This window comes from Gnatocerus cornutus, chromosome 1 (assembly GCF_029298725.1).
Source record: "Gnatocerus cornutus isolate USDA-ARS CGAHR chromosome 1, icGnaCorn1.1, whole genome shotgun sequence".
NCBI classification, from domain to species: Eukaryota; Metazoa; Arthropoda; class Insecta; order Coleoptera; family Tenebrionidae; genus Gnatocerus; species Gnatocerus cornutus.
This window is the reverse complement of record NC_142233.1, coordinates 19,922,504-19,942,344: the sequence shown is the minus strand read 5'-3', so window position 1 is coordinate 19,942,344 and position 19,841 is coordinate 19,922,504. Positions and strand designations below refer to the sequence as shown.

General features: G+C 32.7%; 1 protein-coding gene across 3 annotated transcripts in view; it reads left to right on the top strand.

The window, feature by feature from the left end:
- Rhp (GTP-Rho-binding protein rhophilin) overlaps positions 1-19,548 on the top strand; it is a 30,693-nt gene extending 11,145 nt beyond the window's left edge. The window contains exons 1-8 of one of the 3 annotated variants that reach the window (XM_088038364.1): positions 1,925-3,619; positions 9,091-9,335; positions 14,829-15,366; positions 17,914-18,283; positions 18,394-18,588; positions 18,635-18,864; positions 18,915-19,067; positions 19,116-19,548. In XM_088038364.1, the coding sequence (XP_087894490.1) occupies positions 3,554-3,619; positions 9,091-9,335; positions 14,829-15,366; positions 17,914-18,283; positions 18,394-18,588; positions 18,635-18,864; positions 18,915-19,067; positions 19,116-19,307 (1,989 nt within the window). In that variant the 5' untranslated portion in view covers positions 1,925-3,553 and the 3' untranslated portion in view covers positions 19,308-19,548. Of the gene's footprint in view, positions 1-1,924; positions 3,620-9,090; positions 9,336-14,828; positions 15,367-17,913; positions 18,284-18,393; positions 18,589-18,634; positions 18,865-18,914; positions 19,068-19,115 lie in introns of those variants that run through there. The other 2 variants (XM_088038355.1, XM_088038349.1) reach the window with 2 other exon arrangements.
- The last annotated feature ends 293 nt before the right edge of the window (positions 19,549-19,841 follow it).

The window sequence follows — 19,841 nt, the reverse complement described above, 5'->3', positions numbered from 1 at the left end:
TCTATAACAATATAACTCGTGATAAAACTTCGCAGAGTTCATATGAAATCCAAAAAATAAGCCCTCTCATCCTCTAACTAGCGGAACACGCATTTCTTTTTCTTTATCCGCTCTGTATAACACAAAAGCACGTGATATTTTATCCATAACATGATTAACTTTGTTAGAATGATGAAGCACAACACTGCTTAAGAATACTCTTTAAGAATATAAAATGAGCCGCCTTGGAACGCTGTAAAATGTTGCCCAATAAAAATAAGATAATAATTAAAAAAAAGTCAACTTTAAGGTTACCTTGTGGTCTCTTTTTGAGCACGTACCTCTTGCAAAAAAAAAAATTGAATGAATTGGCAATTTATTTTCAATCTAAAACTTTCCTAATTACAATATGTCTTAATTAAAAATGCGAAATAAGATCGATAAAGCTAATTGAATGGTGTGAATCGTTCTATAAAAAAAATCGCATCTCTTAGTCGGTAATATTTCATCTTCTAATTCAGCTAATTGAATTTTTTTTTTCAAATTATTATTGGTCATGGGAAGCAGTGTAGAGTGTGGTTCTGACACCTCTCAAAAAAAAGTTTAATTTTCCTGGCTATTGTATTCAAATTGTGGCTAAAACACTTTTAAATTATTACATCAGTAAGTTTCTTTGCATGATTAATGTTTCGCGTTTATTTTTTTGGTATTGTTTTTTTAATTAATGGCCCGGGACTAATGCCCGATTTTCCTCCGCTTTCCAGATTTGTGTCCAATTGAAAACATGTGGGATTCTTTTAAACGGAACAGTCATGCAATTCTTTATTTAGAAATCATTAATCCTGGGATTATCTCTATTCTTCAGTTGCCACACTCAACTTTAAGTACACTTAAATAAATGGATAGACACACACTTAGAATTTTAACTTTCATGTTCCCATGTAATACACACCAATGAGGCGCAAATCATTTCCATTTTATACTCCTATCATTTGATTAGTGTCTTGTTCGCGGCTAATTGAAAATAACGTTTTCACGATTTACCACTTCACGGGTGGATTCAAATACAAAGTGAATACCGAAATTCTTTCCAAGTCAAAGACAAAATGTGCGCTAGGTTAACGACCAATGAGTGAATATTTCACGCTTCCGTTTCCTATGCAAATCTTTTGTTCTTTTGGGAACATAACAGTTGAAGTAATTTTGCGTCGGATGATTGTTATCGACTAAGAATTTTTTCGTCTTGTTGACGGACCACTGATTTGCGGTTAAATGTTGCTACGGTTTGTTTGCAACTGATCTTTGTTTACTCACGTGTAATATTACGGAATGTATATTGCATCACGTTTGTTTGATTTATCAGTTTATACACAACTCACTTCACGCATACCTGTAGACACGTGGAATTTTTTTATCTTGTTGCAACGGGTTAAATGAATGTTAACAAAATCGTGATAGTTTCGGAAGTTAGAAATATTTTGAAAGCGGAAGAGAGTAAAAGAATAAGAACAAATCGGAAATGAAATTGTACGAAATAACTACTAATGTGCACTTATCGTTAGAATAAAATATACCGACTATTTCACATCGTTATTTTTTATTGTTATTAGTTTGTGGAAATGTCTGCATTTCTTCCATCCATTATTTTAGAAAGTCTTGCTAAAATGTTTTTTTGATGATGATTGATTCGGTCTTAATGTAATTTTAATACGAGGTTTTTACCGAGCATAACTAACATTAATAAACTATTATTTTAATGTTCTACAATTTTTTTTTTATTTTTTTGGAATTTGTTTTTGGGCTTACAGGTCCTTTCGATTCAATTATAATATTATTACAGGGCATTTTCCTAAATGTCAAATGAACGAATATAATAACTGTGTGACAATACTGTATAAACTTTATTTTCGACTTTCAATTTTACATAATTCGTTGGAGCAGCCTACACTGGGTAGTTTTATTTTTTGTATTTTTTTGGTTTGTAACAGTCGTTTTTTATTTTCAAGAAAGTAACCAATTTAGAGGATTTTGAAATATCAATATTTTTGTTAAAAAACTTGCATCTTTAGCATCCTCTACCACAACACAAGCTTGATGAAGGTTTCAGTGTGCACTCCACTCTTTAAATAGCTTTTATTACATCGATTACTTTCAATAGGTGGTAAATTGAGTAACTACTGCCAAAAACAGCAATTTCAATGGAAAAACACAACTGTAATAATTCACTGCTCCGTCTCAAATTTAGTTGGACACATTACTTTTGCTGAATCAGAAGTTGGTTTTGCAAAAACGAGAAACAGTGGAGCATGTCATGTTTTTTTGATACCCAAAATGCACCAAAACTGCCAGAATTTCTCACCGAATCATTAAAATCTGTTGTTATAGAAGGAATTAATAGATAATATTTCCAATATTCACAAAGAGCAGTTATAAACAAAGATCTTTTTCTGTGGACTAATTGCTCATCGAACTGTTTAGAGGAATTTATAGAAACTTCATCTAAGCTTAGTGTTAGTACTGACTCTTTAATGGGCAAGTAAATATTGAGCTAACATTAACTTTGCAGATATTAGCTGTAATTACTTTCATATTTACAGTAAACTAGTATAATTGATAGTATTTGCACCGTAAAATGTATTTGGGTGGTGCATAGTTTATCTCCACATAAAATGCTAATTGTATTCATCTCTATAAACATAATCTGGAAACTGTTCTTTAGCTTTAGAGCTCGTCTCGTTAAAATGTTGAAAAAGAATCTTCAACAAGAGACACTATAAAGTTCCTACATTACGACAGACCGTTACACATTCTAATTGCCAACTATGCAAATATCGTTCGATTTTTCGCATTTCTGAACAAATATTTACAGATGATCGACCCATTACTGTGTAGCTCGAGGATTCGCAGTATGATAATGATAACACTTGACATTCTTAACACAGAAACGTCACATTGTTTTGCCGAAACTGCAGAATTGGGCCACATATGTTACAAGCTCGTAAAATCGAACATGTTAATTATGTAGCTATCAAATGGTATCAATAAACAAAATTGATTCCTTCATTATTACAGTACCGTACAGACCGCTAAGTCAGATATTTGAATTGAGGAAACGACATGTGCATCTATACAAATAAACCACAAGTTTTTAGTTTATCGAGCGCCGCGTATTATGGTGGTCATACTGTATCAATGAACCGGTGTTGAGTGCCTGTGATGCATCCATTTTTAAAATCCGGTAATGCAAATTCATCAAGTCGTCCGGAATAATTCGATTTATCACGCGGAGTCGGAAACGCGATTTTTTTTGACCTGCTATACTCTGAAAAAGCGTGGTTACAGTTATGAATGATGATTATGCTGCTGCAACTGTGTTCATATATAGGTCTCCTTACCATAATATTGTATTTGCAATAATACCTCTCCACGCTTAATGACTGTATTACAGTAGGAACTGTTACTTAGCCATTTATCGACGATTTGTCAGGCAGATAACACGTATTACTCAACTGAATACTGAAAAACTCAGCATTATGTTCAGTGTCATAATCGCCGCATGGTGTCACAGTGAGAAATGTTAAAGTGGGTGCAAAGACAGAACTTCAAATGTCCAACCGAAGAAGACTTCGTCATAATTCCGGTAACGTAAAGTTAAAAATTCGCACGTGATTACAACGTTAGCCCTAAGAGAAACGTGACTGGATGTAAGAAACTTAAGGCACTTAAAGAATTCTCGTAAAATTGATTGAATACGTGAATAGTCTTTGTCGTGGGTATTGAACATGAATTTTGTGTTGGCGACGTACCGTGGTAATAATCTTTGAATATTTTGGCAACGTGACTCACTTGGTCAACACCTGTTATTATTTACAATAAATTGATTTTGTGATAACAAAACAAGTATAAGTTTATGTCTACAGTGCAAGCGGTGTAAACGTCATTTTATGAATCATCGGTCGTGGCTTATCAGTATCGGTAAGGTGAATCAACTGGTGGTTTTACGTTTATGCATGACACTGATAAAGGAAGTGATAGTGTTTGCGAAACATTATTAACATGTTGATAATATTGTTTTTAAAAATATTGTGCCGGTTAGTGAGATTGTTTATAATATTTTACTTGCACATCTTTTGTTTTTGTTGTGACACACCAGAAGTTTAATTGCTACATAAGAATTGTACTTTGGTTCTATTGTAGTTTCTTCAAAGTCAGTCGTAATGGATCAAAATAATGCCTGATGATTTATCTCACAACTATGTATGTATTTGTATTAGATATAAAATTTCTCAATGAGATAAATTCCTGGTTTATAAATAAAGACAAACACGTAATTGTTTGTTTAAATGTCACACCATACATAGAATCTAATCCTTCTCTGTCTCAATTTTTTTCCAATTTGAATCAACTCATTATTTTCTGTAATTTATTTATAATTAAAGGAGATAAAAGCAACATATTTCGGATTTTTCCGTACAATAATGAAGTGGGTGTAGGAATACTGAAAAAATTCGAAGAATTTTTTATTAATGATCTTTTTCTACAATTGCTAAAGTCCGTTTTTTTTTTTTAACCACCAACACCGCAATTTTCCCCTGCATTACAACTGGCAACGTTGCCTAGGGAGATTTATGGTGAGAAAATAGTTGTAAAATTTTTGACATTTCTGAAAATTAGGCAGTGTTTCCGTTAAAAACGTTTCTTTTACAGCCTGTTGGATTGCAAATCAAATGATTTAATAGTGAAAAGACTCGGCACAGCCCGAAAGGCCGTTTTGTGTAATCAAATTGTCAATTAGGCAGCTATAGTATATCCGGTGAGAGATTGGGAGATTTCGACAGTTGACATATAGGTTGGCAGCAAATTATGCTACAAAATACACTAAAAACACTAAATTCCTACGCGAAATGGGTTGACAGGGTTGTCAGTAACTAGGGTTATTTTGTTATTTTAAATTTCGCGCGTATGGTACACTTTTTATTGGGTATATTTAGTGACTTTTCTGTCATTCAAACTCTCACTGTACGAACTATAACCTATTTGATTTTATCACCAAAAAGTCACCATCGACGACGTTGCCGGTTGTAAAGTGGTGGGAGAGTGCGGTGTTGGTGGTTTTTTAATAAAAAAACGGACTTTACACAAAGTTTCCATTTTAATTGTCATTTGAATTTCGAAAAAACACAATTTGAGGCTTAGGTGCGTAAAAGTGACATACGGAGTGCGTAATTGTTATTTACATTGGAGCAACTGTAAGTAGGATTTTACGGCTCGATAGCAATGACTATTTGCTGAAGAGACATAAAATCGTCACAGATTTTTAAAAAGCTTTTTTACCATCGTAACCCGAATTAAAAATGTTGATTTGACACATCTGACAGTTCTTTGACAACGTCACTTGCAATATTCAAATCTTCTAATAGATGGCGCCCCCAATAAAAGTAATTTTTATTTTGATTTTAAAGGTGAAAAATTTGCTATATCTCTGAAACGGTAGCTTGTAGGAAAAAAGTGTTAATATATTTTTTATAGATAATTTTATGATCCACAATTTTAGTTTAAGGTATTTTTATGATAAAACTTACCGTTTTGCTGAAAATCCAGAAAAACTAATTTTTTTGACCGTTGACCTTAAATAAAAAAAATTCCATACACGGGAATGATGGGGAACTGTCAGGGTTTTTTTATAATTGTATTTTTAACAATTGCACCAATATTCAGCTTGTTGCGAATTTATGTAACCTCGAATGTCTAATTTGACCGGACTAAAACCTGTGTAATTTTGTTGTGGTAAAGGTTCCTTTCCTTTTAAATGTCCCTGAGCGGTCAGTGTAAGCTGACTTTTTTGCCACACTGCTGCAGCGTTTTTGTAACAAAAATCGGCATTATGTAAATATTTAAATTTGACTAACAGGAAAAGAAGATTTTTCTCTTTCAATAAATGTATTGTCTGTTTGCAAAAAGTGCACTGGCAACCCAACAAGGAAAACCACCTTGAAGTACCAATGGTCAATTTAATTTTCAATTATTATTATTATTAGTTAGTTAAACAATCCAACAGGCCGACGCCCAATTATTGGATTGTAACAAACAACAAACTTTTTTTCTAACACCACTCTACCCGTTCTGACTGTACAGGAGGTTTATACAGGTTTATACCAATTGAACTTCTTTAATTTTCTGGTGTAAAACATAGCAAAGCATTTGTTACAGTTAAGATTTAAACAATTCAGCGACGACTATTTAGCAATCTTATCGATGTCATTTTGCAGTCACAGTCACTAAGGTTTATTAACTTTCGAAAAGATTTTTAAGTCATCAGCGTACAGTAAAAATTTGCAACTTAAGTTTTTAGTAATGTCATTAATAAACAAATTAAAAAACAGGTAAGACGTCACCAAGGTCATTAACGAAGACATACATATAGAACAGGAAACAATAGAATTATGTAAAGATTAAAAGTCGTAGGTGTGCCGACGAAATTTTCAGGGTTCAGATTTTTTTATTTTGCTTCATTTATTGAGTACCTGTAGTACTCAACTAGTAGGTATATTTTTGGAAAATACGTTGAATGAAACGTTGTTACTTATGACTATTACATATATCAATGACAATTTTGAAAGTTAGCGAAGCGAGCTATAATAAAATCAACGCGATATTCGAATAAAATCATATTTTTGTCTGCGAGTACTTTTATGTTAAAGAATATGGATTAAAAATTAATGGTGTCGTCTTATCTTCAAGCTCTTGATCATATCATTGCCGTTACGTGAGTTCCGGTAACCTCGAGTGCAGCCATAGAAGTTTATGTCTCACGTCTTTATGTAAACTTAGATCAATTAATGTAGCTTGTATTCCTGCATTTCCGGAGTCTTTCTTTTTTGCTTTCCTTTCGCTTGCCTGTTACATTTCCTACGTACAATTACTATGACCTTGAGTATTGTAGTGGATTCCATGTCCCAGTTGTAAAGATTTATAGATATATAGTACAGAAAAATAATCCCTGAGCAATCAAGAAAGATGAACTTGTTTTTCAATTTATACTAGTGACGAGTATGTGCGTTCCAAGGCTTTATTCTATGTTATCAAGAATTTATTTTATTTATATTGTGAGATATAATACAACTAATTATATGACTCACCTCATTTTTCCAAAAAAAGCTTGTAATAAGTGTCTCAGATAGTGATCTATTTACCCGTTTTATCATATATTCAACATTAATGTAAATATAGCTCTCATTAGTTCCAAAGGTTAGCCAAATTATTATTGTATTTTTTCTCTATTAATTAGGTATATCTATGTATATGTGAAAATTATGCACTTACGGAACAGTTCTAATAAAAATAATAATAATAATATGCGCATTCGTTTTCAATTACCGACACATAATACTGTGACAAACCATAAAATCTTTTCGTTGAAGCTTGATTTTAAAAACCAATTTAACAGAGATAATAATTGTCGATTAGTAGAATCACCGCACCATCTTTTTTCGTTTTTTTTTTCGCACAAGACACACATTAACATGACTCCTAGCAAAAAATAATTTGTTTTGACATAATTTCCGCGAAGTTAAATTGTGTTTGTCAGCATTCCGAACAAATAAAAGTGTTGAGAACACCAAATCACAAGATTCTAGATCGTTAGTAATTTAATTAAGACACTAATTAATTTTAACGGCATCCAACTGGGTGTCGAACTATTTCTTTAAATCAGTGCTATTCGACAATGTTCGCACTGTGAATTTCATAATTTGATATTGGACGCTATAATGTTTATTATTATTATACCGGGCTTCTATAAAGGAATATAACATTGTCGTTGGCGGTGAAAATAGTGGAAATAAAATGCCGTCTTGTTCAGTCTTTAGTTGCAAGCTTTTGAAAAAAGTAATTTTTCCAACACTTTACTGACTTTAAATTTGTGGGTAATATTTAATTAAAATACTGAACTTCAAATTTGTAAAATTATTCAGCATTTTTAAGAAGTGGCAATTTGTAGGTATGGGTTTAAATCTTTTGTTTATTCTTATAAAAACCCTGTAGATACCTACACTCGTTTCTTTGTCACTCAAATTAATAAGTCTTTAATAAAGCTATTGATATATAAATATTTGAGGATGAGTTTTGTGTGTTAACGGAAATAATACCAGAGATCGGCAAATATTGATCTTTTAAACCTACCTTCCAAAAATACAATCTTTAGATCAATCCAAAATACTAAATACTTAAAAATCAAATAAAATAAAAATTGTAGGAATTGTACCTAAACTCCACTACAAATGTGGGGAAACACCTCTTATTTCAACTGAAAGAATATCTGCTGAGAATGAATTTTAAAAGATTTTTAAAATCAACTTATCTATCAAGATTTATTTAACTAAAGGATGATTGATTGAGACCCAGGAAATACTTCAATTCTAATTAACATCCTTAACTGTTTTAGTTGTCAACTGGTGAGAAAAGCGTTGACATTGCACTTGTAAGAATTTCCTCCTTATTGTTCATTTTATATTGCATTTGACAGCGAACGTTTTAATTAGAATCCTGTGAACTTTATGAAGTGTGAAAAAAATCATATCACTTCATACAATCTTTTTGCTTGTTGAGCTTGTACTTTTCCTGCAGCTAGAGTAGGTACTGTACAGTTCCAAGTCCAAGTAAAAGTGTTTCCTGTGCACTCCTAAGAAAATTGTTTACAATTACAATTAGCGTTTCTTGGCATTCTTCGGTGTCGATTTTATTGTTGCACTGATTTTACGTCAATTTAGCGTAACAATCAATAAACGTGAGAAACAGTTACCTTCACCATTGGCCTTCAGTCTATTGACAAAAATGTTTCTCAAAGAAAAAGAAAACTGGACCTATACCAAAGCCAATTAGTTCGCCTTGGTACAGAAAAATTGTACAAATTGTAGCAATTTTCAGAATTACGACCATAACTAGAATAACTTCCTCATGTTCTGCGGTTTATTTTCTTGAGTATTGTCACGCTCCATCATCATCTCCAACCATTTCATTACGTCATTTATAGATAATAAGCGGTTGAGGTCCCGCATTTAAATAACAATAATTGTACCCACATTGTTATTATTGATTGTTTTTATGTTACAGGGATCGGATCCCCGGGTGGCGACATGTCGAGGAAAACTCCAAAATCGTCGTTCCAAACTCAACCAAGAGATCAACAAAGAATTAAGGTTGAGAGCCGGAGCTGAGAATCTCTTCAAAGCAACTACCAACAGAAAGTTGAAAGAAACAGTGGCTTTGGAACTTAGTTTTGTTAATTCAAATCTTCAGTTACTCAAGGAGCAATTAGCTGAGTTGAACTCGTCAGTGGAGTTGTATCAGAGTGACAGGTAATTTTATTGAATGGTAATCAGACTAAGAAAAGCGAGGGAATTTCTTTAGGACGTGTTTTTAAATGAGAGGAAGAGTTACTAAGATGAATTGTAATCAGTTATGACATTCAATTATCAGCACGCTCACATTGCATTGTTGAAATAATACTATTATTATTAGAATGAAATTAGAAATCTCCATCCAGTTTTTCATTTCGAAAAAGGAATTCTAACGATGGTACGTTGTCTACCAAATCCAACAGTGAGCAATTTCACACAGTAGTGTCTAAGTGTGTGGCCATGCTAAAACCAACACCAACAAGAAAATTGCAATTTAATTTCACCGCTAATTTGTTTTAGTTCCGTTTTTGCGATACATTAACGGTTCTGATGATTCAGTTCTTCTTGTTTAACTGACCGAGCAATCAGCATATAAAAAATTATTTCGCAAGCTTTAGAAACCACTAAAAACAGCTTATCTAAATCGCTTTATGGACTTCCAACATATCATTATTGACTTCGCGTGTTTATATTTCGTTTTTACATTTTTGATGGCGGAGAAATTGGAAGTTATCGCAGTGTTTTGCACGCTTTAGACTTTTTTATCGAGCAGATTTCAAAATAACCGTTTATGGTTTATCTTTTCATGAATATGCAAGATATTGCAAATTCGAAAGTCCAAGTTTTCTGAAAAGTTTAATGAAGGCTGACAAGGTTTGTGGAATTTCGTGGTGTTATCGACCTCGTAAATAAATCTACGAAATAGGCCAATATAGAGCAACTCAAATAATGTATGAAACTAAAATAGGGAAAAATCTTCAAAAAAAATTCAATAGAATGTGACCAATTTTCAGATCGAATAAAGACTAGTGCACTGGTTAGATTCTCAAATTCTTATAGAGGAACAAAATTGGAGATAAAACATTTAATTCTAATGTATCTATACAGGGTGTTTTTGAAATACATGTACAAAGAAGTTTTGCGCTATTTCAGAAGGAGTATGAAGTATGAAAAACCAATTTTTAAATCAAAAACTGACAAGGTAAAATTAACCCCAATCCACGTACTTTTTACATGCACCCGTGGCAAAAAACGCACTTGGAATGACTTGTTTCCTAAGCAACCAGCAACTCGATCTTATTACCTTTTGAATCAGTGGTGCACAAGCAAATTTATTGAAATTTTTGTGTAATTTTGTCTCGAACACAAAGACTTTTCCTAAAACTTTTTTTTCTTAATAGGCTCAACTTGTGACAAAGAATTACCACACTTTTTTTGTACATGCATTTCAAAAACACTCTGTATAGGTGCTCCAAAATTGCCACAAAAATTACAATTGATTTATTGTTAACAGAAATTTGCAATCAAAATTTTATGTTGTCTGGGTTTGAAAGAAATTAGAAGATTTATCGGAGATAATTTGGCAAAGCATGAAAATGTAGATTTTAATAGGTAAATGAAAGTTGTGAACGGGTTATTAATCAGTTTAAAAGCGCTACAAAAAAAATTTTGTTTAAGAGAAATTATTGTTCATATTATTGAGTTCTGTTTCGCGTATGTTTTTTTGCGGCAATTTTGGAACATTCCGGTATAAAAACCACATGTAAGTTTAAGAAATCTAATTCCAGCAACAAATAATACGATTAAAGTAGCTTCCATTTTTAATAATATTTCCAAAAAAATCTCTAAAAAGACCTCAAAAGACTTTAGCTAAATGATAAAATTTTGAACCCTTTACAAATGGATACTTATACAGGCCGTCCCAGAACTCGCGCCCCAGAGAGAAAGGGCTTACGGAGGCAACAATTCTGAACCAAAATTTTGAAACCATAATTTTTTAACTTAAAAAATAACCGAGATAAGACAAAAAAACTGTAGCCAATCCCGAAGCTGAACAGAATTTGAAAATTGGTAATTATGGACACATACTATCATCCATTGGTCAGTTAAGCATTAGACTTTCGTTGCCTAGGAAATTGGGATGGCCATTTACTCCACTTCTCGAATAAGCTTTTGGGATTGGTTGTTAATTTTTTATTCGTCCTCGAATACTATTAAACTTAGGCATTTTTTGTTTTGAAATTTTTTGTTTTGAAATCTGTATTGCTGTCGGCACCCTCCCTTGCTCTCTGGGGCGCGAATTCTGGGACACCCTGTATGTATTTTGGATTGTCTTCTCTGTTCTGTTTGATTTTTCTAGGTTTTCTTCAAATTCACTGTAATTTTTCTTTACATTCTGATCTAGATATACGTTTATTTTGAATCTCTTTGATTTCTTCTGTAATTCTCTTTCGATTCCTTTTAGATTTTCTTACTTTTCTGTAAATTCTCAGTAGTATCTGGGTTTATTGGGTTTTCTAGATTCTTCTTGTATTCATTGTTTAGATTGTTTTTAGATTTTACTTGGATTGCCTACAATTTTTCTTAGATTGTTTTGAGAATGGTCTTCATGTTTTCTAGATCTGTTTAATTTAATTTTAGTTTGTCTGGTTTCTTTTTAAAGTATTTTTAAATTCACAAGTAACAATTAATTAGTTCAAATTTTCTAGGTCTGTGTTTAAATTCTTTCTTTGAATTCTCTTGATTTTCATTATACAGAGTGATTTTGAAATTGTGGCTGAAAAAAAAATGACGGTTTTACGGAAATACGTAGAAGACGTTTTCAGAGATTTTTATTAATTTTAAGGTAAAGGTAAAAATTCCACAATTCGCTCCTTACTCGGCGCCACTGATATGCACAAAATAGTCTTAACAACGCAGAGCATTTTGTTCGTTGATATGTACATTCATACATACATACCTAAGCATAGTAACCTTAGAACTCTTAGTAATCATTGGCGTAGCATAAAAATTGGAATCAATTCATTTATTTTTTTGTTAAAACTGAGACAGCAATTTAAAAAACGAGCCAACTTCCTTCATTTACAATAAGCTGTAATGTTTTTTTCCGCCTCTATTTCAAAATCACCTGTATATTCTTGGTTAGATTCTCTCTTGTAGATTCTCCAGATTTCCTTGAGATGCTATTCGGCCTTTTTAGAGAATTGAATTCTCCTAAATATATTTTATATTTATGTGAAAGTTTATACAGGGTGATTTTGAAATAGAAAAAAAATCCATTACAGCTTATTGTAAATGAAGGAAGTTGACAGGTTCTGTTTTTTAAATTGCTGTCTTAGTTTTAAGAAAAAAATAAAAGAAATTAAATCCAATTTTCATGCTACGCCAATGATTACTAAGATTACTAAGGTTACTATGCATAGGTACATTATTAACGAACAAAATTCTCTGCTTTGTTGTTAAAGTTATTTTATGCATGTCAGTGGTGCCGATTTAGGTCCGGATTTTGGAATTTTTATCTTTACCTTAAAATTAATAAAAATCACTGAAGACGTGATAAAAATTCGTAAATGTGAACATGACTTGCCTTAATTAGTTCACACTATCGCGAGTCTACTGTATTGTCCAGATTTTCTTACCTTTCCGAGTTCTGTAAGATTTTCCTTAGAATTTGTAAGTTCTTAATAGATTTTTTTTAAACTCTTTTTTTTTCACTTTTCAATTTTTTTTTATTCTTTTCAGATTTCCTTTTAATTTTCTTCTTCAATTTTTAGAATTAAGTTTTGGTGTTGCATATTAAAAAAGTTGCGATGCCCTTTCCAAGTCGCGTATGGGGCGCCCTTCTTTAAATCCACCTCTGGATAACCCAGCACTATCTAAATAAAAAAACGCTCTACGGCTACTTTTCTTATCAAACCAAGTATATATAAACTATTTTTGGAATAAATTATTGCTGTTTGTTGCCATTAAATCCTTTATACCATATGAAAGTGTGCATTTGCAATGAAGAATGAACAATTGTCATCATAAAGTGCGACCACGTTTTAAGTGTTTTCTTACAGGTTATGAAGATTATTCATTCTCCAACTTTATGTTCCGAGTTTTCACTATAAATTTAAATTTTTACAATTATCTGATAGGAGAATTCTTTGATACAACGACATAGTGAATTTGAGAAAGTTATTTTGGTTTACATGACAGCGTTTTTAGAAGTGGAACGCTCTCTGTACATTTATTTCTCTTTACACTTTGGTATGATTATCATTTCCTTTGCAAGTTAATTTTATTATCCGCATAGGAAGTTTTTATTTTTGACTTTCACGTATTTGCGCTCACTTTTACGTGACTATTTTAATGAATTAAAAATGTATAAAAAATTAATGAGGAACTAATAAGTGAGTACATAACTTCGGTAGATACGTGAGGATCTCACTATAATAAATAATTAATTACAGTGAAGCAAAAAAATTTTATATATGCACCTAAAATCCTTAATTTGTGCTTGTATCATTCATTGACGACCAAAGTAAGTGGTATACTTTTTGTCGTTGTAGAACAGGTTAAAAATTAATCTATTGAACTACCAATAGGTCATCATCTGAACTACTAATACTAAGTAAGCGATTAATTGTAGGTGCTGAAACATTAAAAAGTAAAAGGAAATAAAAGACCAAACTATGTCATCGCCAAGACACTTAACTTCAACTACTAGAAGAATGTATTCTAATTTTTTTCATTGGTTGTATTGTTAAACCTACCGCAATAATCACTAAGCCTATGTAGACTTCATTCAATTCTCCACAACTAAATTTTTGGCCGTCACTGTATATCAAGACGATTTGATGCATTTCCGATAAGTTCATCATTAATCCAAAACACCATTCACTGCGCCAATTTTTCCCAAGTCATCAACCTCATAAAAATTTCGTCCCCAAAAATCTCGCACCGTATGTCGGCGCACCTATCTTTATGTAAAAGTAGGTCACATGTGAAGATTTTTCGATTTTTGTTTATTATGTGGCGCGAAATGAATTGCATGGAATGTCGAGGACACAAGTTGAGAGAACGGCCTCTTCTTTGTGGTTGTAGGTCGATCGGTGCGCTGTGCACCGGCTCTATTAACATATTTCTCTTCATCTTGCCTGAGGCCCTAACTAGCCTGACCCACATCCCATCATCTCACGTAACTGTTACGGACATCACATCGACACCGTACAATGGTACTCATTATGTAAGTACCTGTTTTGATGATGATGATGACGCGGGTGTGGTCAGTTTCTGCAAGAACACAATGTGTTCATCTTGAGAATTTAAAGGGAAAAATAGAGTAATAAAGTCGTTAGCAGGCAAAATTACACAGCGGGATCTTCATTATACATAATATCTAGTTGGACTAGATAGGATACACTGTGTGTATTTTATTCAATTTAGCAATGGTCAATTTCGCGCAACAGGGCGAGATGACCAATGACAAGGTCTAGTTGGACAAAGAAATAGACATACTGCAATCTTTACGATTTTACGAGTAGTTTGATGGACGAGTGTGGAAAATCGCGAAATGCTGGAATGCAAACCACGATTCTGCAAACGTGTGGTCCGTATCAACATAATCAACAATAAAAAAAACGGAAACTATTTGCATCTTGTAAACTAAATCATTCTTCTTTTCAGCACGGACGCAGTCATGCCAATGATCCCTTTGGGCCTTAAAGAAACAAAGGAAATCGACTTCAGGGACCCTTTCAAGGACTTCATTCTAGAACACTACAGTGAAGACGCCAGCCAATACGAGGATGCCATAGCCGACTTCATGGACACCAGACAAGCCATAAGGACGCCTCTACGAGACCTTACAGGAATCTCACTTCTGTTTCGTTACTACAATCAGCTTTATTTCGTAGAAAGGCGGTTTTTTCCACCGGACAGATCATTAGGAATTTATTTCGAGTGGTTTGATTCATTAACTGGTGTGCCATCGTGTCAAAGGACTGTAGCTTTCGAAAAAGCGTGTGTGTTATTCAATATGGGGGCTATATATACCCAAATTGGGGCTAAACAGGACCGATCAACGGCGAAGGGATTGGATGCTGCGGTTGATAGTTTTCTAAGGGCTGCGGGGACTTTTAAGTATATTCATGAAAATTTTACAAATGCGCCGTCGATGGACCTAAGACCGGAGATGTTGGAAATGCTCGTTCAGTTAATGTTGGTAAGTTATTGCTCAAGTTCAAATTAAAATACTTTGAGTCTGTTGAACAGGACAAGTGTGTTCTAATTGCATACAAAGTTTTATTTTACAAGAACAACTGAAATGGGCTCATAATAGTACAAAATTACAATCAATGTTGAAGTTACTATTTCGGTACCTCAGAAGCATAAGGGTTTATCTCCATAAATTATAGTTTGAAAATTAACAAAACAGATATTCTAAAAAATCGCGTTGGTGTTATTATCTCTTTTCAAATATGCAAATGAAGAGCAAATTGCGAGTTATTGATGACTATTTATTTCAAATCGTGCGTAATAGTCGTAACCTTTGATCCAAAAAAAATTTTTAGGCATATTTTTACACCTGGTTGCTATGGTTGTAAGAAAAATTAGATTATCTGGTCTAAGTCCCACTTAGTAATAGAAACTTTCAAAAAAATTAACAATACTTTTACAAAAAAAAGGTAAAATGTTATTAGAAATAATTGCTAACAAAGATGTAATAAAATTAATCTAAATTCAGCGACTTCTATAGACTAACCTTAAAAAACTCCCACAAATTTCGTTCTTGTGACACCAAAAATGTCGAAATTAAAGCGCGTTCAAGTTTTTTTGTATTTTTTTTAGCTGCTGGAAATAAATAAATTTTTGTAAATCGGCTCTGTAAATAAGACAGTCAAGAGTGATAATCTCCACAAATTTCGTTAAAATCACATAAAAAAAAGGAAATTACAGAATCTTTAAAAAAATGGTGGCATTTTTTTAGTCTTAAAACGAAAATTTCTAAAAATTCGACTTTTTGATCTAAATTTTTGCAAATTAGTGATATTACTAAAACAAACAAAAGAAACAACATACATAAATTTCGTTCCTGTCGCACTAAAAATAACGAAATTACAGTGTTGAAAAAAATTGAGATTTTCACAGTTGTCTAAATAAAAATTTTTAAATAAAAAATTCATTCATTCTCCTTTTTGGTACAAATTTTTCTAAATCGGTACTCTTAATAAGACAGTCAAGATTTATAAACTCCACAAATTTGGTTAAAGTGGCATTAAAAATTTTTGGTCAAAAAACAAAAATTTTTCATTGCTCATCGAAATCCAAATTTCTAGAAATTCTCTTTTTTGGTCTAAATTTTTCAAAATCGACACTCTTAATAAGGCAGTCAAGAGTGATAATCTTCACAAATGTGGTTAAAATTGCATAAAAAATAAAGAAATTACAAGATCTTAAAAAAAATTTTTTTGGTCTTATAACGAAAATTTTATTCCAATACACGGATTTTTTCTTTAATATCTCCAAATAATATACTTGTGTTTATCATCAATTTGAGTAAGTTTGAATCAGTTGAGTAACCAAATGTAGACCTGTAAGGAGTTGTGGTTCTTTATGCTTCTAACATGATGTGGTAATTAGTTCCTTTCAGAAACCTAAAATCGTTTGTTTTTCATCTAATGGGGATTATTTTTCTATGTCTTAAAGAAGATGTAAAGTGTAATAAAAAACATTATTTAACTCATTTTTCACAAAAATTGGAGATAGACTCTTATGCTTCTGATGTACCTACCGATTTAATACAGTAGAATCTGGTTATAATGACGGCGAAGGGGAATGAAAATATTAACATTAAGCGAACGTCATAAAAAGCAAACTTGTAAAATAAAATGACAAAAAAAACACTAATGTGTTAATGTAATAAAAAATATTCTCAAAAAACAGATAACAAAATATATATTTCAAGGAGTTCTTTGACAACGAAAACTAAATTATAAAAGTTAAAAAAATCATATTTGTAACAAAAAAATTATAACAAATATAAAAAAATATACCTACAGTTGGTTTAGGTTGCAAATGTCCACCTAAGGTCACAAATTTTAAAATTTTTATCGTGTAATTCGTTCCTGTTGCAAATGTTGCAATGGCAGTGTTGTTTTGGGGTACAAAAGACGATTGTATAAGTTTGGTCATTATAATGCATTGCAAAAAAATTGTTTGTTACTATTTTTAACGAGCAATCGCATATGAGAAAAATTTCACTTCACTTGGAACATGTTTAAGGAGTCGCACTAACGTAATGATGCCAACCATGTCATCTTAAAATTTCTAAAATTAATTCATCAAGATTTCAACCTTAAATAAAAAAAATTGGCGTTGGAACAAGATGTATGGGGGAAGAAGAAAAGCTAGTCACAATACCAGGTGCGATTTGCTGGGAATTTATTATAACAGGGCAAAAATTCATTGAAGTTAGATGGAAACCAAACTTTCTGTTACAAGTTGGTCATAATATACGGTCATTCACGGATTCTACTTCTACTGTAATTATAAACAAACGTTTCAACTTATTTACTATCGTCCACCATTTTGCAGTAATGTTTATCAAGCATTCACGCTATTTACATCCGCCTTTGTTATATTTAATCAGACACGCTCGTGTTTGTAAATCTATGGGGGCTACTAGGCCTAGTTGCAAAAAGATAAAAACATTGCAACTGGTACTTTTTTAATTATATCTACGCAATAAACACAATACTTTTTATTCCAGGCTCAGGCACGAGAATGTCTGCTCGAAAAACTAGACCTCCAATCGAAGGATAATCGTTCTGTTGACATCTGTCTGGATCTTGCCCAAGAAGCAGCTCATTTGGCAGAATGTTATAGTCAAGTTCACCAAGTCATTACAACCGAAGCCGTTCATGATTATGTGCCTTATAGTTGGGTATCTTTGGTCCAAGTTAAAAAAGAATATTATACAGGAATGGCACATTATCATGTCGCTTCTGGTGTTTTGCACAAAGAAGCAGGAAAGATGTCGGCGACCACTAAGGACACTCTTCAATTCTTGCACGCGGAAATTGAATCCACACAACTTGATATAAGGTTGCCCAAAGACGCTGCGGAAAGAAGGCTTTTAGGTGAGAAAAAATAAGTTCTAAAATTTTCTTTTCCATTTTCAACCGCAAAGAAAGTTCTCAAAATAATATTTATTTATTTTACAAGATTACAATTTGAATTTGCATTGCAGGTAGGGCCCATTTGCGCGAAGCTTTAGTCCTCCACGAAGAATGCCAAAGGTTACATCGAATGTGTCGAGAGCTTCGAGGAAAACAAGCGCTCACGGTAGTTTTACGAAACGCCCACAAAACAGCCCTTCAAGCATACGCAGACAATGAAAACGAAGACGATTTCAGTGACGTTTTAGACCCTGCACAAGTTCAAGGTAAAAAACAAAAATTCAAACCTCCCCGTTTTGACCATTTTTTCAGCCGCCACCAAGTTTCAACTAGCCCTCACTCCTCCAGACTTTGCCCAATACAGAGTAAACGATTTATTCCGAGCTCTTGGTCCCATCGCGATTTTCTCAGCAAAAAGGCATTGGACCGCCCCGAGATTGGTTCAGTTGCATCGCGGAAGAACGTCTGAAGGTTTTGGGTTTTCTGTAAGAGGCGATGCTCCCGTTATCGTGGCGATTGTTGAATCAAACTCGCTGGCAGAGGTATGAAGATTATAAACGAGTAATAATAGATCATAATCTGTTTATTTTAGTTTGGTGGTGTCAAAGAGGGTGACTTTATCGTGGCCATTAGCGATAAAGATGTTAAATGGTCGTCCCACGATGAAGTCGTTACTTTAATTAAAAATGCCGGAGATTCCTTAAGTCTCAAACTGGTTACCCCCATGGACAGAAATTATCTCAAAGTATGAATAGATCTTGTCTGTAATTGAGTTATTAAATTTATGTGTTAGCAGCCTACGAAATCCTCCAAAGGGTCAATTTCTACGCATAGTAGCAGCTCAGGGGTGTCTAGCGGTATGTCTAGTCCTTCAGGATCAATGGCTCAACACAAAAATAGGAAAGGCTTAAATTGGATGCCATTTAAGCGTCATTCTTCGTCTAGAGAAGGAAAAGATTTTTTTGAAAATGTAATTTTACGATAAATATTGTATAAAGAAGTTCGAATAGAGATTCTGTAATTAGATAGACTTTCGTCACTGTACTGATACGAGATTTATTTATTTTTTTATTGTAAGTAGTTACGTTTAGTTTAACTTAACCAGTCACTAAACTGTATCATAAAAATTCTTTAGATAAGTTTACGTCAATAATAGTCATACTGTACAACAAAATTTTTATATTGTATGTATTAGAGATTTATCTTGTTATTTTTGTTTGTATATTATTTATGGATGTATATGATTTAAGGAAAAATAAATTTATTGTATTTTACTGTTTGTACTAATTTGAAGAAAGACATATTAACGATCAACAATATCTGCAATTTCGAAGAATTAGTATCATTGTATGGACATTCCAATTAAAATCCTATGTAATGTCGAAGAAGACACGTTATTACAATTTCTAGGAATTAATGAAAAGGTAAATGCACAGTTGACAATCAAGTGAGACTCTCCATATACCAGGTGTCGGATGTAATAATATCTTAAATACTTTTATAAAAAAATAATTTAACG